Genomic DNA, 27,127 nt, shown 5'->3' with positions numbered 1-27,127 from the left:
CAGTCAAGGCCATCAGCGGCCAATTGCAAAATATCCTTCACAAAAAAAAGTCCAGTGCCGAGCCCGCCACAGAAACAACAGAAAAGAAAGACGACTCAACTATAGGCCTCAACAGTATTAGGAAAGCTGCTTTTACGGCTGTAATCGGCGTTTTATTTGGACCCTCGCCGTCTCGGTACACTATCCAAACTATATAAGTCGGAATAAAACGACGAATTTGTGCCATATCGTTTAATAAAACAAAACACGTACATTATTGCGCCATCACAACTATCACAAACACAATGCTTACGATAATATCGTAATATTATCTAATATACTTTCATTGACATTACATATTTACATAATGACATCTATTACTGAAAATTCTCAAGGAAAATAAGATGGAAAATTATGCATCATATTTAAATTTGATAAATGATCAGAAACAATTTACATGATTAGTTCTTCTAACATCTTTCACATAGTACCGAAAATACCCGTTAGAAGGAATGTTTGATATGATGATCTGCCTCTACGTTGATCAATCTACGTTGTTGTTTGATTTATAGTGAGTTAAAGGGAAATATTTTTAAGATATATAAAATATGTTGTAAAATACATTGAAACCGTGTATTTGTTATCTCGCTTCAAAACTTTCAGAAACCTTAACGAATCCATTTGCCGAAAATTAAGCTTTTCGTTTAGTGACAATATAGGTTTCAATGTGCGATATATATGTAATGTCCATGAAAGTACAAATTACACACTATTATGTAAATGAGAAAGAAATATATCGAAAAAGACTCTAAATTCCAAAATACAGATCTATAACTTTGAGATGTAAAGTCATATTTAAAATAAATATAAAAAATACGCTAGGAATGTATATGTAACAATTGGATTGTATATAAAGTATATAATTAGAGAATATACAAGAATCTACTGGAAAGTAGTTCGCCCCAAATATATAAGATCTGGCGCAAACTATACAAAAATGTTTATTGGTCAGTATACAGAATGTCCCATTTGAAACTAAAACGTAAATATTTAACGTAAATAACAAACAATGAGACTTTCAGAAAATAAATAAATAAAAAAGTACAATAATAAAGGAATGTAAAGTTTTGAGGGCTACCTACCATCCACTGGGTAATACAATTCTAGTACGCATATGAAAGGACTTGGTGAAAACCCGTGGAGTGGGTGATTCGGGCCGAAACAGAAAAGGTCTACAGTTACACAGTATGTACGCATTCATCAAGTTTTTAAGATCTCTTGGGGCGAAATGATATTTTTTTAAAGTTCTCCGTTTTATTCGGCAAAGCTCGTTAATCACAAGAATCATCATAGATCAACTAATCGATATCTAGGATTTTATATTACTCTATGTGAGTATTGATCTTTGCCTAATAAAACTGAGTAATGCTAAAGTCCGTGATATGCTTATTTCAGTGAACTGAGAACTTTAAAGGGCTCCCCTGTAAACTTGGCAATTTCAACATACGATACTTTACGTTGGAGGAGTCGATATGCTTAAAAGCTTTTATGCATAGTATAAAATTAAAGAAAGCTGTTATCTTACATATGTATATCGGGTTTTTAGAGAACTCGATGTATTCTTATTATTTTACTGTCCATTTCTAAAAAACCTGTTTATCTAGAAATATATAAATGAGTAAAAATATGAACTGAGATAAAGAAAGATGTCGCACATGTATTGCAAGTTTTTTGTTTAAATGTATTAACAAATATATATTACGTATAAGAATTTATTTATGCACGAGATCTTTATTACGAGCGTCTTAGTTCGTATACTCTATAAACTCTTGCCACTCGCAGCTTTAAATCGCAATGATCTTAGGGGCACTGCTATGTGCCCGTCACCCTGAGACATAAGTTGACAGGTCCCATGTGCCTGTAATTTCACCAGCACCCTTACCCTTCCAAATCGGAACGCAGTAATGCTCATTACTGCTTGGAGGCAGAAATAGATAACCTACGGTCTACAGAGACAAGAATAAGTCATACTATAGTAAACTTCCGAAAACCACAAAAGTTTCATTTTAATGTTTTAAATGTTATTGTAGATTATCTCGATTGTAGCCCTCCTTATATTAAATATAAAAAAGTTATTACAAGAAAGAGACAGCTTTTAAGTACATATATAACAGATTAAATATAACAATTCATAATTTCTTAAATATTTGGCATATTATATTATTATTAAGTATGTTGATAGTATGTTTTATATTACATAATAATGGTGTCAAGTAAAACAATCAAGTATTAAGTGGCATAAACAGTGTCATAAAAAAGTTACAATTGTGAGTTAAAACTACAGTCCAAATAGCAATTATGTATGGAAAAGATTTCTTTGCCAAATTTTTAACGTTTTTTTAAACATTTATCTGTTTAATATACAAAATAACTTCCTGAAAGGTCTTGACACTCTGTATGTTTGTATTAATGGCACTAAATTGTAACTATAGTCAAAATTAAATTAAAAATATTGTTCTTACGCTAAGCAACTAAAGACGCTGTCTTTATTTCATTCTGGAGTGTGGGAGACAGCAGAATTATAACTTAATATAGAATTTGTTTATTCTATAGCAAATTTGCTTATTAAATACAAGGTGTCATAAAAAGTAATAACTGACTGTTATGTCAATCAATTGTTCGTACAAACTCCGCATTAGAGGAGGCCTCTGAATTTATGCAGAATAATAGTATGTTTCCGCTGAACACATTATTCTTACAGCCCTTAAACTGAATAAACGTCATTAAAGGTTTAAGGTGGGCCTCTTAATCAACAACCAATTATCTTTGTGGTTTCAAAGTTAATTTGCAGTTCTTTAGAAATAAAGTACATGTGTATTTACAAATTTTATAACACCCTATATTTTCCTTTCATTTTTTGTCCTTGTAGTAACCGTATTATTATAGAACAAAAATTTCAACTTAATCTAATAATAATAACAATCACTATTACCCAAGTTATAGCCTAAAAGAGACAACTTTGTGTTAGATTCCTTCTTTGAAGTTAATTAATTCGGCATGCGGTATCGTTAGGTAGTTATTGCAGTGGTGTTTTTATTTTTATATTAATACACCAATAATACAAGCATCACTGTAATTTGGGCAACATTGTATAAATGGTAATTTTGTATTTTGTCGCTTAATGAGATATCATCTCCCTTCTCACTAACTGCCGTATCTGAACAGCGTTCAATAGCGACATTATCGAATGTTTACCATTTTTATACAGGCTTATTTCTAAAATACTAACATCTTCTTATATTACTAACATTATAAACAACAACTTTAAATAGTTTCATGACCTTTTACAAAACATAATTCAAGTTTCAGTTATGCTATCTGAGACTTTCTAGATCTGTATTTGTAGGTTCAAACGTGCACTGCATCGGAATGTTATTTACGCTAGTGCTTGCTGTTGTTACCGCACAGTTGTCACCGTTTAGCACGTGTCATTTTGATTTTTGTGTGAAAGTTAAATCTGATAAATTGTTAAGTTAAAACACTGCGATCAGTGCGATGTCTATATGTAGAATAATCGTATAGAATAACTTTATTTTTTGTTATTATTATTTTTATCTCATTGTTATTACTATTATATTAATTTCATTTCCATCAATCATTTTCGTCTTCAATTGATGTTTGTTTGCGATTTGTGTGTTATCGGCCACGTAGAGCTGCCATGACCGGGTCGGGCTGAAAATCTGGGTTGAAATCATTACAAACTGATTTCAACATTTTCCTGAGCTCGTGTCCGTTACACACATACTTTATTCTTTTGATTTAATTCCTTTTTATTTTGATTTTGTAAATTGTATAAGAAACTTATTTTTTTTTGTAAAGTATTTTTTTTATATGTGTGTGGATATAAATGGTTGTTTTAAGTCATGAAACTAAGCTGTCGTTTATGATGCCAATAATATAGTTCTGCGGGCTTGTTAGTATTTTACAAAATAACTCTGCATAATTATGAATATAGCTCATGGGTAGAATGAATTTGACACGAACTACAGCTCAAGCGGGATTACGACAGTTATACTCCGTCCAAATATTTAGGTATTTAATTATTGGCATATGCATGCCTCCGAAATTCCGGAATTGCTGACATACAATCATAGACAAAAAAATGCAATAATCCCTGGAGTCTTTTATTTTTTTATTTTAGTGAAGCGACAGAAGATTATTCAAGTTGTTAAATTTTGGTACCTGTCTATAATAATCTAAATTATAATTAAATGAAATAATTTATAAATAATTAATTCTTTATTTCAGTCAACCGTGACCATGGGACCTGTAAACGGCCCAAAACGTCGGTTTGTTTAAAAAATACGCGATTTAAATCCGCTTAAATAGTTTCATTTCCTATGTGTAATAATCGCGAAAACCTAAGAACTCGATAATTAATTCTTATTGTTTATTATAATGAATAGTCGGATTCTTCTCCATATGAACGTGAATCATCACTTCCTCATTAACATTAATTATTAATTCTTGAGTACACAAATTGTCAAACGCAACATCACGATCCCAATCAGACAATATCTTCTTTTTTGAACCCGCTCGCGAACATTCACGATTAAAATTTCTTCATAAATAAAATCTACTGTTACAAAAAATCGAATCGGAAAGGCATTAGGACATTACTAGTTGATTAGAATTCGAGCTGTCAAAAGTTAAATAAACGATTGGACGGAGTATAGGAGATAAAACAATAATTTATTTAACAACAAGAAGGACAAAAAACACTAAATGACAAAGTTGTCAAATAACATTTTACTAAAGGAAGTACACAACATTCGATAAAATTCAGATCTTCAATAGAATAAAATATAATTCGTTCACTAACTACTTCTACAAGTACATAGGTAACCGGAGTTTTGAGCTATTCAGTATTGCACTTTCCAAGTTAAGGAAGCTTATGTTATTGCCACACCGTCTCTTGATAGAACCATAGCCAACAACAACAAACAGTGGGATGTATGTAATGATATTATTACCACTAATTGAGGCTATAAAAAAACTTTTATTATTAAACATTTTTTGTACATGAAAATAGCAACCAAATATTGTAGAAAAAAATTGAATGTGGGTTACAACATTTTTATTGATAGCCTCAATTATACACGTGTCACAAAATTTGACACTTTCAAATATTATATTCATGATTTGTTTAAAAAATAAATTTGTGTTTTTATTTTCTATTTTTTCCGTGTTAAAACAACTTCTTCAACTTCTATTTGTAACTAAAGTTGCTTTCTATTTTTTATTTATTTTCATGGACACTTCAATCTATGCTTTTCACGACTGTTACTAAATTGCTGACAATGGCCCCAGACGACGCGGACACATCACCAGTGGAGATGGTCACGCTGATAAGGCCCGCGTAATAAAGAAATACGTAATTAAAAATATAGATTCAAATTTTTAAAACTTACTTTACACATAAGCTCCCTTTTAGAATAACAGCCGTTACTAATCTATGAACACTAAATAACGAACAAATAACACTTGTTCAGAATTTTTCACTATTATTTTTATACTTAAATAATAAGTGATTTAGAATCAAAATGCCATACGATACATCGCATGTTTCTGTCACATTAATTAAATTGTAGATTAAAAACAAATTGCATACATTTTGTTTTAAATTATCATTAACGGTATTCAATTCAAATAATATTATAGATATATACAAGGTGTCGCAAAATTTGAAATGCTTCTTCAAATATAACGCTGTACTATAGTATCATTGGCTAAGTAATTTTAAGCGCGAAGCCAAGGGTGTGTAGAGTTCCGATAAATCAACCAACGGAAAATAATGTTATTTGAAAACTAAAAATGATACGGTTTAAGAGTTTCACCAGAAAAGTTAACACACAAACATGTTATTGGTGTATATTATTACGTTTTTACAATATTGTCTGTGTCATTAGAAATATTGTGGGAAATACATTTTTGAACTAACAGTTGTTATATTACAACTGTTCGTATTTATAACGTGAGCACATTGAACGCGCTTTTTCTTAACACCTTGTACATTATTTATTTCGTGTTTTTCCGTCTTAAAAAAACCATTTACAAAGATTGTCACTGCAATAAAACTAAATTTGAATATAATTCAATGTAGACGACGTACTGAACAAAATAATCCCGTACAGGGATACCAATTTCAATTATTTATTAACAATATGGCTAGATCGAAGTCTAACGAGAGGAACCTCGCATTTGTTTATTTGATAAGTACATTAAAGGTACCGTTTCTAGAAAGATATAACATTTACTAACTATATTTTCAAATCCTTCCCTACAACAAGGCTTTAACGTATTTCAGTTTACTATTTTAGATGGAAAGATGGCACTATCATTACTTTTGTAAAGAAAAATAGATATGTAAATAAATTGATAGAATTTTAAAGATGTAAAGTGAGCAACCATGCGTGTAGTGAATAGGAAATTGTGTTCTATAATGAATCGTGGGAGATTTTTTCTTACATCCACGTACTTCCTTTAGAACACTATTAACCCAATAATAACAACGCCTTGTTAAAAATAGTATAAACTTTAAAAAATTTAGAAAGATATGTGCTAATTTTAAATCAACGGTACAATAAGGGCACTAGGTATTTAAACACTATTTCCTACCTTTATTATTCAGTTTCAATAAGAATTTTACCTACACACATATCATAAACCCTCTATGATGTGTTCAAAAACCTCAAATTACGACCAGCTTAGAGATAAATTGTTTTGTTAGAACAAATTTCTTATCTGTGAATATGTTATTATTGCTTCATAATAACATCGAATTCGATTTTATTATTACATTCAAATTTCGAACATCTCTGAAAAACAAAACAATTTGATTCGACCTCAATTCTAATATCAGTCGAGATGAAGTTTTATTCGAAATGAAATGTCAATAGCAAACAATTTTGACAAATCTCACATGTTACTTGATATCGAACGATATGATAGTTGGGGCCGACTCTATCGGTTTGTCTATGAATTAAAAAAAGCTACGGTCGCGTGACATGCGTGAGAAAAGTTTTTATTTGCCGCCATTTCGGCTGTCGTAACATGCGATTCCTGAACACATCATAGAGAGCTTATGTGTATTATATGTAACTGTACATAATTAGGCATTAAAACACTCGTATGGTATTTGATGAACCCACACTCAGATTTTATGCCTTTCATTACGTAACGGTTCACATTAACTACTATTTTCGATAATGATTTTGATTTGCAGGTAGTTTTATAGTTTTTGTAACAGATAATGGAATTCGTTATTTTTTAAGTCGCATTGACTTTTTTTTTTTCATTATCTTGTCATTGTCAAGGATTCCGTAGTCAACTTTGATTTAAATCGTCTAATATACATGTGTTATTTACAGTTTTATTCTTATGTAAAATAGAGTGTACATTCCGTTGTGCGATTGAAGATGTTTGTCGTGAGTTGGTATTTTGTGCTGATACACTGGTTGCCGTGATAATTATTGACAATTTTTTAATTTTAAGGTCCATTTTTGTATAAGACGTGTCTGTAAAACAATTACTTGTAGAGAGTTTGTCTATTAATTGGGATACAGTGTTGATATTTTAAAAATATCTGGTAATTTCGAAGGATATAGATGTAGACTACATCTGTTTCACAATATGAGATTACTGTTCTCGAAGTAGACGTACAGATTGAATTTCACGGATTTTTAAGTTTAAAAATATTCTATACAAGTTTTAAGTCACCAGTGTTCAGCTTGAAGGTCACAGGCATGTTGAGTTATGGAGGCAGGTTCATCTGCAAGTTCTGGAGGTATGCCGAAGTAGAGTTCAGTAACCCGATGCGCTGCTTTTGTTTTCTCTGCTGGGTCATCTGTAGATGAGAATGAGAACTAATTTTATTAAAAAATTGCTGGTGCCCGTGACTATGTCTGCGTAGGAATAAGTACATCGAATCCTATACCAATTTTCATAGTTTTATTGGTTTTCCATACAAACTTTCAACCCCCCGGAACGCAAAATACAACTACAATTTTAATAAAACTGAGTTACATACATCAGGAAATACAGGCCAATCTAACTATTTGTTTTGTGGTGATGGTGTGTATCTCAATAATTGTCAAATATACAAATAGCTTAGTCAAAATGCCCAAGTTTGCATTATGCTGGTCTGGTGCGCCTGTTGGTAAGCGACAAGCTTACCTATCGCACTGTGGGGTAACTCAACTGAATCGAATAGGGTTTTTATTCTAAAAATGTGCACTAAAAACTATAGTAGGTACAAAACAAGGTCAGTCCTGCAGAAACCTTTAAAAAAATACCATATAATCACGACGTACTCACAATACATCTATGATATAATATTTTACGGGCGTCAAAACTTGAGCACTTATGAGCGACGTACGGGCGGAGGCCGAGTGTCGCGAAACGCGGTAAAACTAAAGTCCGTTGCCCACCGTACCTAACACGCAACGAGAGATCCGCGACTAATAGGTCCCCGATTCTACAAACATCTACCCACAGACCTGAAAAGTGTTACAAACGACGAAACGTTTAATACCCGACTAAAACTCCTTTAATTTGATAATGAAATCTACAATTTCGATGAGTTCCTTTTGAAACAATTATAATTTTGTTTTACTTGACTTCATTGCATTTAGACAAGCATTATACTACTTTATTTTATATTCATTATTACGATCATATTATTCCTTGACATTGTATTGTTAATTTTAACATTATGTCTTATAAGGTTCCTGTGGGCGCACAGGTTATAGTGCCTTCTTGTACACCCTAAGAGTCGGTAGGGAGAGTCACTATAAACAAAACTAAAGTGGAAAGATACGGGGCTGTAATATTGTGACATTGATAATATGAAATAACAGTTAAGAGTGCCACTCACAGCTTTAAACCGCAAAGACCTAAAGCGCGTTGCCAATGCGCCCGTCACACTAGCTGGCGTATGCTGAATGAAGTCATTTTGCACAACCGCACAAATGACAGTAAAAAAATTGTAGTCGTTGTATTGTGTTTTGCTTTTTGTCAGTTTTGTCTTATTTTATGATTTTTTTTTTGTTTTAATGTATTTTTTATTTTGTTTATTAATTCTTTTTATTTTATTTTGCTTGTCTGTGTTATAATTTTTTTTTGTACGTGTGTATTGGCGTTGTAATAAAAGTCTATTCTATGATTTTCTAACATATAAAGTTGACAAGTCTCACGTGCCTGTAATTTCACCAGAACTCCTATCGTTCAAAACCGCAACGCAGTAATGCTCAGTGGCACTGTAACTGTTGTGGGTAAGCATGTCGCTTACCAACAGACGCACGACTTGTTCGTCCTGTATTATCCCGCTTGATATCAATTTTTATATTAACCTATTATATTTCACTGCTGGGCAAAGGTCTCCCCCAAAATCCTCCACAGCTCCCTGTCTTTGACGATCTCCCACCACTCCCTCTCAACCCCATCAAGATCGTCTCATCAACGCCTTCTCGGCCGACGCCGCCGTCTCTTTCCAACCTCGAGCACCGAAGGAGAGACGACGTTCGCCCACTTATCGGGTTGTATCCGGCTAACGTGTCCCGCCCAATCCCATTTAATCCTGGGTGTTTTGCCCACCACATCGGCAATGCCAGTCATCAGACGCAGCACTGTATTACTGGGCTTTAAACGTATTGACCGAGTACGCAATGTGTCCGTACTTTTTTTTTAATGATATAAATTATTCATATCATTAAAAAAAGTACAGACACCCTGTGTCTCTAGAACGCGTGCTAGGTTAAGTCGCGCAAGCCGCCGTCCGCATTGCCGTCGCCACTGCGCCTATGATTGTAACCTATGAGTAGCAGTAGAGCTCCTTGTGAGAGTTCATCCAGGGAAGTACTGCCACCTTACCTATTTCTACCGCCAAGCAGTAATGTCAGCATTACTGTGTTCCGGTTTTAAAGGGTACTGGTGAAATTACAAGCACATGGGACTTGTAATTTCACCAGTGTAGTTTCACCACCAACTTATGTCTCAGGGTGACGGGCGCAGTGGCAGTGCCCCTCAGATCTTTGCAATTTAAAGCTCTGTAACTGTTTTGGACGGTAACCTATCACAAATCCGACTTTTTTTCCGAAATAACGTTTGTTCGAATTTTTAATACACCGAAAACCGAATTATAACGAAACCGTTGTTCTTTCAGGATATGTTGGATGTATATCGCAAAGACAGGATTAGGTTCGGTTAGGTTAGGTTAAGTTAGTTTTAAAAGAAAAAACATTTTCCTATCAAAATTACTTTCAAGGTTATGAAAATTCAAGCAAACGTTATATCTGGAAAATGTCATTTCGAACCACTGATAGCTAACCGTTATGGACAGGCTGTAGCTTACCATCAATCGCACGACTTGTTTGTCTTGTCGTTTGTTACTTGATATTATAAAAAAGACCCTACACCCGTTTGTGCCGTACACCTTGCACCATGAGAAGTCTATATCCTGTTACCCTTTCTTGTGCGAGTGTATGGTGCACGTACCTGGTCCCGGAGGTCAGTGAGCAGCTCTGTGAGAGTGCGAACCGCCTGCTGAGCGTGGTCCAGTTGCGCCTGCAGGTTACGCAGTTCCAGCTCGCCGCCCTCGCCCTCACCGCCGCCCACCAGAGATAGCGCGCGCAGCCGTGGAAACCAGTCCAGGTTGTTGGACTAAGACACGCAAAACCACATCTCGTTACACTTACAAAAACTTTAATGGAATGAACCGAAGGTTTTATTTCGTACACAACCATAGACAAGTCATAGATGTATAGATGAAAAATAACTTCACTTTTGGACTACCATTTTTCAAATACAATTTTACGATATTATTCAAATAAATATTGTTGGAAAAAGTGATGAAATATCAAGTCGAAATCTTCGAAAGTTACTTATTCTTATATTATTATTATTTATTGAGTGGTTGGTGGAGTGGTTGTTTTAGAATTTTAACGAAACAGTTTTGTTTACTTTTTGTTGCAAATTGATTGGAACAGACTATAGTCAGGCTATGTTCCTACTTCCCTTCAAGTGGACCGTCTTGACAGCCGATGTGTGTACCATATGTGGATCAATAAAGGAATGCAAACTTACCTTAATCATGGAGTGTACATAGCTCTCGGGTCCAGTGTACTCGGTCGGATCTTTAACTCTAACGAGTACCATAAAATAAAGGTAATGCCACATATTATGCTCGCTCTTGATGTGTTCCTCGAACGAGACCGTTTTGTTGTCAAACGCAGCCCTATTCAATCCTGCGCACATAAATCAAATTGCATGAGGCGTTTGTTTTATATAAATAGTTTACAGTGAACATCGAGTATATAACAGGAAATAGAAACGAAATGTCATTAAATTTGTTTACAAAACTATGCCGCCAAATCATTACTGTGACAACTGCGCTCCGATTGGCCAGCCCGAATTTGAAACAATTGACGGGTGTTGTCAATTGTTTCACTTCAAATCGACCAGTTGACCTTGGGCTTTGCTATAATGGACGAAAATTGAAAAATTACATATTTAATTACCGATATGATTCCGTTTGTTTTGTAATTAGATGTTTTGCTGTTTTTCCCACACCACCGAATGGAACAGGCCCTCATTGTTAGAGATATTATCCTTATTACGATAAATACAGAATATTTTTGGAATATACGGAGACGTACACACAGGTCAGTTGTTGGCGCTGTACTATTTCAGTTTTCTAATTTGTGATTTCAGCGCAAACTAGGTTGATATTCAAAAGTGATATAAGGCCCGTTTGCCTGATGAGTTGCCAGTGATGGAGGGCCCATATTTCGTCTCTATTTCTGGTTATATACTCGATGACAGTGAAGAATACTTTTAGTAGCATTGAAGCTTCTAGTGAAAGAGTTCGTCCAAGGAAGTACTGCCATAGTACCTATTTCTACCGCCGAGCATTGTTTCGGTTTTGAATGGTAAAGGTGCTGGTGAAATTACAGGCTACTGGGACTTTTCAACTTATATCTCAGGGTCACGGGCGCAGTGGCAGTGCCCCTAAGATCTTTGCGAATTAAAACCCTGAGCGACACTGCAACTGTTATGGACAGGCGTATCGCTTAACACTAGGTGCACGACTTGTTCATCCCGTCATTTGGTATCGTAAAAAGAAGTTTCATTCAGAGCTTGAAATGTCAAAGATTTAAGGACCACTGTCTTTGCATACGTCACCTTGAGACATAGAATTGACAAGCCTCACGTTCCTGCACTTTTATTCTTATCCTTCAAAACAGGTGCGCAGTAATGCTCGCTTCGCTGTTTGGTAGCAGAAATAATTATGGTGGCAGTACTTCTCTGGACAAGCTCTTTCACAAGGAGCCTATTATCACCGTGATTTTGAAGTAGACTAATACCTCCTACCACATTTTTAAGTCTGTTATAATTCTAGGGTCAACAGACTAAAGCACATAAGTCAAATTCATTTGTTACTTCATAAATTTCTAACTTTATTCTAGAAGTTACTTAACTTCCAACTCTAAAAACAACACAATAAGATATATAATTATATGTTAACAAATAAAGAACTTTTTGACTTATGTGCTTTAGTCCGCCGACCCTAGAATAATTAATACCAAGATTGAAAGCAAAGAAAAATCCCTTCTATCTATCAGGACTCGAACCTGTGTCTGTGGCGTGCAGGGCGACCGCTCTATCAACTGAGCTATAGGTCGATTTGTATCTGGGGGTCTACTCTCGATCTTCGTCCGACATCCGTCCGAAACAATTGCTGTCAAATAAGTAATATTCGACAAAAGTAAAAGACAAGTATCAAGTATAATGCTTCATTCGCATCACGCTTCTTTTCATTTGGTTTATTGCTTATTTGGCAGTAATTGTTTTGGACGGATGTCGGCCGCAGATCAAGAGTAGACCCCCTGATCTAGTCAGATCGAAAGAATTTTTCTTTGTGTTCAATCTTTATATTAATAATTATAACAAAAGTATGAATCATATTTAGATGTCCAAAAGGTTGTTTGTACAAAAACAACCTACACAATAATTTAACAAAGGCATTATGAAGACAAGAAAACATTACGAAGCACGAATGACATCTTTCACACGACAAAATGGCGGCACAAAAAATGTTTTTAATCTCGTTTGTGTTACCAGTGTTGCAAAATTATTTACAACCTTATGTAATCTTTTATAAAAATATATATTGCAAAATGTGACTTATTTTAAGTTTTAACAGGTTACAACTAGAAAAGAGTTCTAAAGGTTTATTGTCGTCAAAAATAGGAAACTACCATTTAAAATGTTTCTTTTTTTTGCTCGGTTATCCTCTTTGTTTACATTCTGGACACCTAATTACGATTCGTATTATAGTGGAGTAATTTCAGTACAAATAAATTAACATCATGGTAACAAAAAAAACCAAAATATTTATCACAATCAATATTTTTTTTAAGTCGTGACATTATATATAATAAAGTACTATGAGGTCGTTACTTACCGCATATAAAACAAGTGTTTTTAAGTATGAGCTCTTTCTGCTGCTTCTCGCTACGAAGATCGGCGAAGGTGTCGATGATCACACCGAAGATGAGGTTCAACACGATGATGATCACGACGAAGAAGAATAGCAGATCGTAAACAACACGCGCGACAAACAAAGGCTCCTGAAGATTTAGAAAACGTCATTGTCAAACGAGTCTAAAAAACTACTGTTAACTAAAACTGCCATCGACTTCATTGTCACTTTTCATCAGGTGAGATGGTTGAAGTCAAATACATACTTGTTAAAAAAACATATATCTCTCGTGAGTTCCACGCAATGTAATTTGTGATTGTCTATGTGTGTGTCCATAGCTCCCCCGATAAAAAAATAAAGACGACCTCAGGGACCCAAAGATTTGGGGCGCTTGGATGAGGCGATTCCGGATTTTATTCCCAGCACGATCAATTCAGGAAAAGAAGTTTTCGGAATAGAATCTGGTCTGAGTGTTATGATTAGAGCCTTGGAGTGGATTCCGTTGCTCTGGTACTCATAGTACCTACGTATACCAGTAATTACTTATCTTGAGATCAGGTAATAGATGTGGTTGTCTGACATTAAAAAAAATAGTCATTAGGTTTCACTTGAGCGTCGTATTGTTTCGATCTACAAATTATCGTATGTATTGCAAAAATTCTGGCGAGATAAATATCAATTCAGTGTACACCCAAACTCAGGAAGGTGCTGAGATTTTTGGAGGAGCTTGGGTGGCACGAGTAGGACCCTGCGCCCTGCACCCAACACACGCAAAAAAAGCGCCTGGACGTCAAGTTGCAGACAACATCCCGTTATACCATACGATACGTATTATGTGTGTAGAAATGAGTTAAAACCCGGCTTTGGGTGATAACCTCGTTGAAACCCGGGCGGGTTGATTGTGTTTTAACCCATTGCTCGTCTCTAGAGACATTCGCGACTTCTGTGTAAGTGACGGGAAACAAGACGTGCAGGTACTAACAGAGCTTGCCGGCGCCCGGAGGGTGTCCCCGATGCCACCGCCGTTCCGTAGCCCCTGGTTGAGCGTCGTAACGATGCACATGATGAGCGAGTCGCAGCTGCGCTCACGCAGTTCGCCGCCCACCGATACGAAGCGAGACGACTTCGCACACTGCCCGTCCTCTTTCAGGTACTTCGAGGCAGGGTCGTCCGAGCACTTATCCAGGTCAAACATTGGATCGTCTGTCAAGGAAGTTCAAGGGTTATTTTCAAATAAGACTTATTCTGCCCTCCTCATCGTAACCAATGTAACTGATATTTTTTGCAAAATTGAGTTATTATCATATCTGGATTGTACAACCCCTATAAGCGGGTTTTTTATATCTTATTAAGTTTCAGTTTTATTGTTAAGAGTCGACACTACCTTAGCTCAAATTTAAATTTTTCCCTACTCCTTGTGAAAGAGTTCGTCCAGGGAAGTACTGTCGCCTTACCTATTTCTGTTTATATCTTGAAAGTTACCGAAATACAAATGAGTTAGCAAAAGTTCAATAAAGGTGCAGATTCGGAAATATAGCGATATCTGGCACTAATGAAATGGGGCCCTTTACAACATGCTGGTTTTCAGGTAGACGTATGTACACACAGGTCAGTTGTTGGCGCTGTACTATTTCAGATTTATAATTTGTGATTTCAGCGCAAACGAGTTGATATTTAAAAATGATATAAGGCCCATTTGCCTGATGAGATGTCAGGGATGGATTTCCCTTATTTCGTCTGTTTCTGGTTATATACTCGATGGCAACTGTCTACAATATTACTCATTTGGTTGTTGTAACATTTACTAATTGTAATTTTGCTAAGAAAAATTAAGTATGTTAACACATCTGTAACATAACCAGTATTTACGTTTGAAGATAAATAGGCAGTTATTTTAAATTTAAAATTATATTATATGAATTAAATTAAAATTACACAAACTTTTATTGACACGTCATAAATTCCATTTCCTGTAACATTGCAAAAAGTACAATTGACATATTTTTTTAAACAAAAATAGAATCTACATCAAACAGACCACACTTTCATTTTTTATTTTCTTTTTTATAGCGTCGTTTTCCTATTTAAATTCAATTGTTATCAGCTCATTTCGAAAAAAGCTCAAGCGCCAGTCGCCGGTATGACGTCACGACTACGCGACTAGTGACGAGAGAAAATCGATAATAAACACCAATTTGAATTTGCGAATTTTCAATCCTATGGTTGGGATAATTAAGAAACACTGTTTATAGAAAACTAGATACGAGAGATGTATTTACATTTAATAATATATTTAACAGTAAGTTGGAATGATGAACTAAAAACCTCTAAGTAGAACGCATCGAAAGCCATAAAAAAATAGTAGGCACTATGATATTTCAGTTATTACCTAAATTCTTTGTGATTTAATTTCTGTCACCACGTTTTCACTTAATACACATATAGTGAAGCAGAGATGGTCTCAATGGTGTAGGTTAATATTATCTTCGAGAAATAACCGTGTCGTATATATAAAAACAAAAGAATGTATATGGTGACAAAACATGACAACAAAGCCAAATTTTATAAAGGGCACATTTGAAAAATGTGTTCATGTGCTCATGTTGCTGACATCACTGTTTTTCTTCACCGTCAAATGAAAAGCAACCGTCCTCCCATTGGACTGCCACGGTTCCATTCATACAGGATGTTTTGCAGATGGACCGACATTGCCTGAGAGTTCTTTTCATTTGCTAACGGCCAGTACATTCCAGATACAACACAATTAATTTTGTGCTATTACAACCACAAATCAAAAGTTATTATGATGCAGAGGTGAAATTTCGTGTAATTAAATAAAAATAATAAAAAAACATTTGTATTTGATAGGGTTTTTTTATTGTTGCAGGTTAAATAAAGAAACGGGCTTTATTCGGCTGTCCGCCAGTGCTCTTTCATTTTTATAATTTTTTTTAATACTTCTGGTGACGGGACGAACAAGTCGTGCGCCTGATGGTAAGTTACACGCCAGTCCATAACAGTTGCAGTGCCACTCAGAGCTTTAAATCGCAAAGATCTGAGGGGCCTGAAATTACAAGTCCCATGTGCTAGTAATTTCACCAGCACCCTTACCCTTCAAGACCGGAACACAGTAATGTTGACATTACTGCTTGGTGGCAGAAATAGGTATTTATTATTTTATTATTTTATTCGGAGAACTTACAATATTATAATTTAAGAATATTTTCGCCGTCTATCGTCTACAATTTTTTTACCATAGAGTATACTTGTGTTACCGTAAACAAATTAGAACTTATAAATAAAGCTTCCATAACACTATTAATAAGTTAAAAAAAAAAGTGTTTCATTGTGTGTTATTATACTATAGACACATTAAGCATAGTTGTTCTTTGTGAGTGGTAAACAAAGCAATTCTCGAATCCCACAGACCGGTTGTACTATTCATGATAGGTTACTTGTTATTGGCTAGCACCAAAGTACGTACCATCGAGCGTGTCGACGGTGACGAGGAAGTGGTCGCGGAAAAACATATACCCTACGATGGAGAACATGTAGACCAGCACCAGCGCCAGTACGGCCGTCAGAAGGATGGACCGCCCGTTGCGTGTCACTGATCGCATCACATTCAGGAGGGTCTCTTCGCGGTACACAATGTCTAATAGCTGAAACAGATAATCAAACCGTCATAAATAAACTATAAGCAGAGTTTATTGATTATTATAATAACTGATTATAGCTCGTTCGCATTCCTTAATACCTACACATGGACTTTAAATTTCGACCCCTCCGACGTAAAGTATCGTATGTCGAAATTGCCAAGTTTACAGGGAAGCGTTTTAAAGTTCTGAATTCACTGAAACGAACATAACACGTGACTTTAGCATTTCTCAGTTTTATTCGGCAAAGCTCATTACTCACATAGAGTATTATAAAATCCTAGATATCGGTTAGATGATCTATGGTGACCACTCTTTCAGTGAATTCAGAACTTGAAAACGCTCCCCTGTAAACTTGGCAATTTCGACATACGATACTTTACGTAGGAGGGGTCAATTTATAGTAGTGAATTCAACTAGTAATTAATATAACAATTCTTACAAAATATTGCTAGCAAAGATAATCCAGAAACCATTGCTGGCATATTCTAAGCGCCTGCAAAAATATTATAAGCAATTACACGGAGATGATAAACTGTATTTTTAGAAGATAACTTTTGCAAAGGCGTTTTATTGTTTTTTTTAAATAACTTTTTATAGAAGCTTCCTAAAATAGTGAAAAAAAGTACGTTTAGGTAGAAATTTGGTAGTAAATAGTTATATAAAAAAAGTAAATTATATACTGCTAGAATCATGAAAAACGTAAAGTGGTAGCCAACCTGACGTCAGAATGGCTGGCCGCTTTATTTCTTTAATATTTCCGTTAGCGCTAACGTACAAAATATGTCAATAAAAGTACTAAATAGTGGAAAATAAAATAGTAGTAAATAAGGAGCACAGTTTGATTTGTATATCTCGTTTGGTCCAGCCGTCCAGACGTACACACCGCGGTGTGTGCACTGACTCTCAAAAGACGCTGAGGGTAGGTATTTATTGCAATCATGTGGTAAATATGGTGTATATTTAAAATGTTTCAGTGCATAAATATGACCCCTGGTAGGTTAACGCAACATAATAAACATTAATATTACCATAAATTCTTTAAAACAAAAGAAACGGCCAATATACAATAAAAACTCAAACATTACATTATCATTCCCATTGTTAATTTATTAATCAACAATGAGAATGATAATGCAATTGTCGCCAATTATGTCGCGATTTAGTATAAGATTTATAATATCAAGCATTAATAAATTTAGTCTGTTGTGATACCTAAGAGTAGGGAACTAACACGGCAGTACAGGCATCTCAAACGAAGGTGAGATATCAGGCATATGCTGGGAGTGCACTGGTTGGTCGGCACTACAGTTAGTAAGTTACACAACATTTATTACTAACGTAGATACAGTATTTGTTGACTAGACAGCCTGAAGATGAATCAGTAACAGAATTAGAATGAGACCGCCACTTCTACTGAAGGTATAAGGGGGCATGAAGGTGGCAGAGGAAGGGCTGTATGCGTGTGTGTGGAGGCCCTTCATAGGAATCAGAGGATCCCACGAATTCAGATCCGGAGGATCGATATGAGGTCAAGGACCTGTTAGGACAATTATAGTAGTCCTATAAAGTAGAACGGAGTTAGAAGAAGTGTACAGAAGTGTGAAGAAAGGTACTCTATTTAAAGGTTGTTGCGATAGAAAGAATGTCGCATATGTAATTTACATTATGATTGAACCTTAAGCGTGACGACAGCAATATTTGAGTTTTTATTCTTATATTTTCGAATTGAGAACCATCTCCTTTTTATTAAAAGGGAGAAGGTTCTCAATTCGACTGCATTTTAATTTTTTTGCGTGTATGTTATGCAATTATTAAAATATTTGTGAACCGATTTCGATGATTCTTCTTTTGTTGGAAAGGTAGTGGTCCCTAAAAACTATTCCACCTCTAAGGGCGGCAAATTAGGAGCTGAGTCCGGTTTATCGGATTTCAGAACGAGGCCTTTGCCCAGCATTGGGATGCTCGTAGTTATAATTATGTATCCATAATTATTGTTGCCATTTATTCATTATTGAATACATCAAATCATTATATTTTAAGAACTTAGCAATGTAATGGATTGGTTATAAAGTTCCATGCTTTTTTGTCACTAATTAACTTGAAATGTCTATGGTCATTTAAAAATAATAGTTTTACCCATTGACTTACAATTATATGGACGTCGGGTCCGCGCTAAAAAGTGTCCGAACTTATAGGGCGTTAAAATCGTATATAGAGCGTCAGTCACGCTTTAGTCTTCGTTTGTTCGACTGACAGCGAAGCAAGCAAAATTAGACAGTACTGCGATGACATTACAATTTAAATTCAACGTTTTAGCTTTTTCATATTCCTTTACATGTCACTACGTTTAAATAGGTTGACTTGGGATATTATTTTCGTGGTTTTTGTATTAGACCCGTCGTCCATTTATTTGTAAGTCAATGGTTTTACCGCGTATTTTAAGAATAGTTGGGAAAGTTTATAAGTTTATAATTAATAAAAAACCCGTAAACTTAGCGCGAGTAGAATTATTCCGGTGTTTGTACGTCTCAAGTACTGACCAGGACCGAGAAGAAGAAGGGATGGCAACAAACGCCGAGGAAGCAGAAGAGCAGGTAGATACTATGGTAGAGTAGCTCGGGATCGGTGAACACGTTGCGCGCCGACTTGGACAACGTGCCCTGGTTCCCCATGATGCTGGCAAGGTGGACGCCCTTCACTACTATCTGCAATACAAACATTATACAATACAAACGTTATTGCACACAAGAACGTTACCGCGGCCTTGTTGCTACGTAGCATTCTCTTCCAGGAAACAGAGGGATGGCAAGATAAAACTTAAAAAATAATAATCAGAGGTCGCAATGATTGGGCATAATGTACGAAACTAATAATAATCATACAGGATACACATCGCACTGCTATTGCAATAGTGTTGTAACTCAAAATATGTGAAATTCGAGATTATACTATTGTTGTACGTAAAATTTGATTCTCTACACGTCAATACAACCGGCATTAGAATATTGTGAGAAACAATTCAAAGATATCTACTTGACTCAAAATGAGAGAAACTTTCTGAGCTAGTTCTCTAAAAAACAGTCCTTACTCAAAAAGATGAAATTTTTTCCCCTTTCATTTTTAAATATATTTGGTAACTAGGACATTGTTTAGATGTCTGTTATTAAGTTAAACCTATATTTTAAAAGTTTAATATAAATTTTCGAGCGTAGTTTGCAACTGAAGGCAACCGTAGCGACCGGGTGTTTCGCCTTTGACAAAGCGAAGTAGTCTATCAAAGGTCGGCAGACGACCCGGTGTCAATGCGCCATTAACTTTGACACAATTTTATATATCGAGTTCTTAGGTTTTCGCGATTGTTACACAAAGGAAATGAAACTATTTTCCGGGTTCAAATGGCGTATATTTGTTTTTTCAAATAAACCAACGTTTCGGGCGCTTTTCAGGTCCCATGGTTACGGTTGACTGACCATGGTCATATTCATGGACTGGTCAACAGTCGCCATGGTACCTGTAAAGGGCACGAAACGTTGGCTTGTTTGAATAAACAAATCGACTCATCCGTAGAACAAAGATCTATGTGCAATACTTCTTCTCAGGACCATAGTACATTTCGTTCGTTCTTCGTCGCTGTGGATGTCAGATCGACCGTTGTTCGAGTTTATATTTCCGAAACAAAATAAGATATACACATTCTTAAAATACCTTTACATATGCCTTAGTTTGAATAACGAAATTATTCTCGTAACGTACTTATCCTCTTTTCGCTTTATAATCACATCGGGCTCTATTCTTCGGATGAGTCGAACTACGCGATTTAAATCCGGAAAAATAGTTTCATTTCCTATCAATTTCATATTTTTGATAGTTTGCACTGCGGGCGTTGGAGAGGACGAGGAGATTCTGGCGGAAAGGGCAGCGCGCACTCACGGTAAGCATGCCGAGGCACCACAAGGTGGGCTCGGGGCCCGCGCTGAAGATGAGGCGCACGATGCCGCTGGCCAGCAGTGCGCGCACGCCGGACGAGCGCGGCAGCCACGTCACCAGCGCCGCGGCCACGCACGACACGCACCATACCACTAGTGAAAGGTGTTGTCCAAGTTCTGCGCGACAACACACACGTTCAAATTCAAGCTCTTCGACACGTAGCGGATCGTCGGGGAACTAGTAATAGATTATGGTTTCCATTTAGGTACTTGAATGGTCAAATCAAACCCGTTTAAACGTGGAAATCAAATTAGCGTGATTTAAGGAGTCTGGTAACATAACTGTAGCAGCACAGTACATTTACTCAAATATTTTATATGCCCGTAAAAATATACATAATTTCAATAATAAAGAAGATATCCATAATATTAACCTGACAGTTAAGTCCAAACTCATGGTACCACGATTTCGTTTAACCAAGGTAAACGACTCTTTTATGGGGAACTGTATACGTTTTTACAATAAGATTCCGGAGCATATATTAAGTTTATCATTTCGTAAGTTTAAAAACTACATTAAAAATATTTTGATTGAAAAGTCATATTATAAAATTGAAGACTACGTGTTAGATAAAGATGTATGGAAAGACAACTCGGCTCCATAATACACACAAATTTGAATCAAAGTGTATTCCATAGCATTTAAGTTTATTTGAAAAGAGCAATTCTAAGAGTTTCTTGCTCGTTCTTCTCAGGGAAGTCAGCGTAGTGAACGAGCAGTAGCTTAAATGTGACGTTTTCAAGTGTAAATTTATTTTACCTATGGAATTAATGGTTCTTTGACTTTGACTTTGGGACCTTTTATTTATTTAAAAGCGAGATGCTTACTTGGATTTTCTCCTTTGAATGGGTAAAAGAAGGCGACTATGACATTTATGAGAACAGCAAAGTTGAAAAGGATGTTGCTCCACAGCGACATATAGGACGACACCCAGAACAGTAGAGGTTGACCTGGTAACAAATATGATTAGAGACCATACAGCATTTAATCACTAACAGAGCAGATCGATACCTTCGACGTAAAATGTGTAAAATAAAATACCATTTTTTTGCTTTTTAACTTAAACATATTCTTTTTTTATAAAGATAAAGATAAATTTATTTCAACATAACTTAATCTAATACAATACAAGTAAAACAAATGTAAATAACGCTATTATAGTATTAAAATAATCATTAAAAAGGGAATCTAAATTATACATTCTTCATAGTAAAGCTACATACAATTTAACATTAGAACCTAATGTATAATTGCGATGCCTAAACTAAGGAAATGTGTACCTATATTTTAAGCATCTTTTTGGGCAAATTTCTTTATTACAGCTTAAAAGGAGATTTTCTATATTTACCTATGCAAAAATAATTATGAAACAACTTCCAGCAAATCCTCTGTTTCATTGTAAGTAACACTCTTAAGCCACAATTTTATGTATAGTATATGCTTACAATATAAATATAAGCATAATAATAGTGATCGGAATTGAGAGAGTTAATTTAGCTAGACTAAAGAATATTGTGGATATTCGCTTCTACAAATCCCGGGACTGTGGGTTGTAATTTGGGTATGCGTATATTGAAAGTACATTGACAATAATTTGCTTCAAATTATTGTCTCAAAAAATAATATCGTAGTTGTTTCTATAAGTACTTACGTATTGAAATACTATAATAATTGTTTTTAAAATAAATTATGCATCTTCTGATTACAAAATCACTTGCCCGTGGAAGGAAACGTCACTGTTTACTCGTTTACCCACAGTTATGGTGCTTTTGCAGTTTATAATGGCACAATTATGCATCTTGCGCGTTTTCGACTGGTGTTTATCTACGATAACGGTCGAGCGCGTTCTGAAGTGTAGCAGCGGCAACTAAGTGTATTTAAATTACATTGGGCACGCGAAATGCGTACACTTGCGGCGTCTATCTAGATACCTTTCCACTAATTTGCCTTGCCGGTTAGTAAAAAAATAAAATAAAAATAAAATGCATTTATTTCGGACTACAACAAGATCCGTAAAATGTTAGTATTACAACAAAAACTTAAATGACTGTAGGCCAGTGCCTTAGCAGTCCACTGTCCCATCTGTGTGCAACAACTGTCAAGAGTTTGTGGCAGCTGGCGCGCACCCTACGCATTGGCGCGGCGCAGCGCTTGCGCAACGTTGCGTCGAAGCTGTCAACACTCGCATCCGCAAACATCGCGGACGCACTACAGTGGTTGTACTGTACACGCATTGCATTTAGTGACTTTTGTGTGTACCTGCACTATAAACTACAGATATATATCGATGTGTAGTAAGCTTTAAATAAAGTCACTTTTACCAGAGCCGTACATCGATTATTGCTTGTTGATTGATGCGCTATCATATTAGCTCTCATGGCTAATGCTCTACGTAGTAAAGAAACTTATTATAACACTGGCTGTAGTGTAGACGGACGTTGCTAATTTCGCACTTTTCGCTAGATTGGCTCAATGGCTTTGTTGAATAGCTGGTCAATTGACCTCGCGTAAATGGGCCAATACCTTTCAAGAATGGACACAGCAATGCTCACATTACTGCTTGGCGGCAGAAATAGGTGGCGGTATTCCACTGGATGAACTCTTTCACAAGAAGCTCTACTGCTACTATTTGGTTTGAGGTGTTGATTTCCCAGCGAATACTTACCGCGAAGTTTCTTCTGCCATTTCATTTCGTGGAACAAGTTGTCAAGCCTGGCGAAGAAGTCGGCTACCTTGCTGCCCTGGTCGTCTCTCTCTGCGCTTTGCAGTACTCTGTGCTTACTATCCGACGGCAGATACTCGCAGATCTCCGGGATCGGGAACACTATTTGTTCCATACTGCGGTCTGTTCGTACTATCTGCGAAGAATTGGAAGGATTTTTTTAAGGCTCCTTTTTTTGACTAGACATGTTATTGATTTAATAATAATAACGCAGACACGTGTAGCCCCGCACTAGGGAAACTCTGACAATCACTAATTACACACAAACTCACGAGATAAATAAATATGGGCCATCGACTGTGAACTGGCAATCGGTACTATCTCAATTTTGACAACTTTACAGGATGAAGAAAATAATTGTTTGCGTCATTTATATAGCGTCTGGTTTATTAAATAAAAATACGTAGTTTTTTAATATTTTTATTACACATGTATATATGTACACTACGTATTTTTATTTAATAAACCAGATGCTATATAAATGATTTTTACTTCACCTGTAAAGTTGTCAAAATTGAGATAGTTCCGGTTGCCAGTTCACAGTCGCCATATCAATTTTTCTCCCGGCCCTGGAATCGAACCCGGGACCTCTGCGTGGTAGTCCAGGATGGTAACCGTTCGGCCACGGTGGCAGTATTCATTATCATAGAAGTCGTAAGTAATAACGTGGAAAACCAATAACGTTGGGAGAGCGATAGTTCCGGTTTGGCGAAGTCGCTGGTTCGAGGTCGAACGGATCGAAGGATTTTTTCGTTGTGTTTATGCGAATTTTGTAACAATAATAACAATATTTTTTACTCCTTAGGGATTAAAGGACGCACTTTACTCCCGCTACGTAAGGCTATAATGACGTATTTTCAGAGCGTGAGAAGTTAACTTACTTCTATCTGCGCCGTGTGAGTACGGTAGTACTGTAGCGGGCCGGCGTTCGGCCCGTCTTGAGTGGAGCGCACCAGGGACGCCAGCTCTTTGTTGTGCGTCGCCAGCTGGTGGCAGAGTATATAGATGTTGTGGCCCACCTAGAACATAGTGCACCGCACAAATTCATAATGAGTTAAACCAAGGAAGAAAAACAACAATGCAATTCCCTTCAGACTCGATTGCAAAGAGAACCGCAGTCGCCCAAACTCAATTTTTATTCCCATTCTTAATTTGAAACATTACAAAATCTTAATATTGATTGGTCGTACTTTCAAATTTAAAAAGAAATAACAAATTCTGTATTCTTAATATAATTGAAACTTTACCTTGTTGGCATATCGTTGAAGGTTCTAATACCAGCAATACCTATTATACAAGTTATGACGCTTTGATATTCTACCGAAATTTCAATCAATGTGCTGCCATCTAGCGGTTTATTGCTGAATGACTATGAATTGGAGTTATTCATTTAATTCTTCAAAAAAGAAGCGGCGGACTGAGCTCAGATAAGTCTTTCGAGACCTATAGTAGGCACGCGTCAGACGCTAACTAACCACTTCTACTGTATTTATTGTTCTGCGAGTTAAACAATACTGGACTGTGTAAGGTGCGTAGTCGTTATGGCCGTATTAATAACTATATCTCAGATCGATCATTCTCAATTAAATTAACTGTCTTTAAAGCACACTCATACACAGACGATTCTTTATTTCGATCGATCGTCACAATAATAGTATCGATCCGTAGCTACACCCTTGACGGTCAAACTTGACCTCGATAGTAATATCATGGAGTATCAATTCATACAAATTAACTTCAGTATAAGTAACATTGTACATGGCGACACTTGGATAAAAAAAAAAAGAAAATATTAAATCTCGAAAATAAGAAGTATAAAATATAAAAAACGAAATGCAAAACTATATAAATAAACAATTACGCGAATGTTGAATTTAAAAATCATTTACAATTGTGAAAACATTTAACTGCCGTTGAAAATATAACAAAACGAAGGTTCCTAATAGAACTGGTTTGTTAGTTTGCAACCACTCAAAATTAAGTAACATTTTAGCACTGACTTTTATTGCAAAATATGAAAAGTTAACTGATTCAGCTTCTTTGGGATTTTATTATATTTATTTATTTATTTTATTTATTTATACATTTTAGGAAAATTCACGGACAAATAATACAATTATAGTATACTTAAATATCAGTAATCCAATGCCATTTACGAATTTCCACCAACATGAAACAATATAAAGTACTTAGCACGCCAAAAAGAGATTACAGGAGTATACAAAGAACGCCGTCAATAAAATTAAAAAATAAAATAAAAATTACTATTAATATACAATTAAACCTTAGAGGATGGTAAAAAAAAGTCTATGAATTAAACGAACAAACCAGTGTACTCGTCGCCAATCACGTGACGTATCAAAGTGACGTTTAGTCATTTCACGCCTGACTGTGTCTATGCTTGAACAAAACAAATCAAACTCAGAATGATTTACTGTCGCATTGTTATAAAGTCTCAAAGCACGCACCTGTATATGCTATTGCATATATAGTCACCACCTGAACAAGAGCAATAACTTTGACAGTAATGTAATAGCTGCCATCTGTTGGCTTTTTCGAATATTATTACAATTGGGAATCCAAATAACCGTCTGAATAAGCGGAGTTACGAATGCGCACATTGAATATATAAGAAATAGAGACGACATGTAATTTAATGTGTTTGCAAACTATTCTGCCAAATTATTACTATGACAATTGCGCTCCCATTGGCCAGTCCAAATTAAACAATTAACGGGTGTCGTCAATTGTTTGACTTCAAATTTATTTATTTATTTAAATGAGCAGTTTAACTTGAGCTTTGCTATAACGGAGGAAATTTGCAAAATTACATATTTAACATTTGATTACCGATGAAAAGTGAGACCGCTTGTTTTGTAATTAGATGTTTCACTGTTTTTCCCATACCACCGAATGGGACAGCCCCCATCGTTAGAGATATTATCTTTATTACAATAAATACAGAATATTTTTGGAATATACGGAGACGTACACGCAGGTCAGTTGTTGGCGCTGAACTATTTCAGTTTTCTAATTTGTGATTTCAGCGCAAACGCGAGATGATATTTAAAAATGATAAGGCCAATTTGCCTGATGACTTGTCAGGGATGGATGCTCTTATATCGTCTCTATCTCTAGTTATATACTCGATGCCAATGCGACATTTCTTTGTATGAGATTGTGTGTCTGTACTAGTATAGTATTACATTATCAGTGGTAATATGTTTCAACGACGGATTC

The 27,127-nt window shown here is 35.7% G+C and overlaps 1 protein-coding gene across 1 annotated transcript in view; it reads right to left on the bottom strand.

Annotated features, from left to right (window-relative positions):
- Positions 1 to 7,261: 7,261 nt before the first annotated feature.
- LOC113228292 (inositol 1,4,5-trisphosphate receptor) overlaps positions 7,262 to 27,127 on the bottom strand; it is a 105,851-nt gene continuing 85,985 nt past the window's right edge. The window contains exons 48-58 of the mRNA XM_026461558.1: positions 24,769 to 24,906; positions 23,831 to 24,023; positions 21,993 to 22,115; positions 21,109 to 21,281; positions 19,719 to 19,883; positions 17,004 to 17,181; positions 14,502 to 14,722; positions 13,502 to 13,667; positions 11,122 to 11,282; positions 10,534 to 10,698; positions 7,262 to 7,885 (exon numbers count right to left, since the gene is read on the bottom strand). Coding sequence (XP_026317343.1) covers positions 7,793 to 7,885; positions 10,534 to 10,698; positions 11,122 to 11,282; positions 13,502 to 13,667; positions 14,502 to 14,722; positions 17,004 to 17,181; positions 19,719 to 19,883; positions 21,109 to 21,281; positions 21,993 to 22,115; positions 23,831 to 24,023; positions 24,769 to 24,906 — 1,776 coding nt within the window. The 3' untranslated portion in view covers positions 7,262 to 7,792. The remainder of the gene's footprint in view (positions 7,886 to 10,533; positions 10,699 to 11,121; positions 11,283 to 13,501; positions 13,668 to 14,501; positions 14,723 to 17,003; positions 17,182 to 19,718; positions 19,884 to 21,108; positions 21,282 to 21,992; positions 22,116 to 23,830; positions 24,024 to 24,768; positions 24,907 to 27,127) is intronic.

The sequence above is a fragment of the Hyposmocoma kahamanoa genome, unplaced genomic scaffold (assembly GCF_003589595.1).
Source record: "Hyposmocoma kahamanoa isolate Upper Pololo Valley unplaced genomic scaffold, ASM358959v1 224, whole genome shotgun sequence".
NCBI lineage: Eukaryota > Metazoa > Arthropoda > Insecta > Lepidoptera > Cosmopterigidae > Hyposmocoma > Hyposmocoma kahamanoa.
This window is presented reverse-complemented; position numbering and strand designations above follow the sequence as displayed.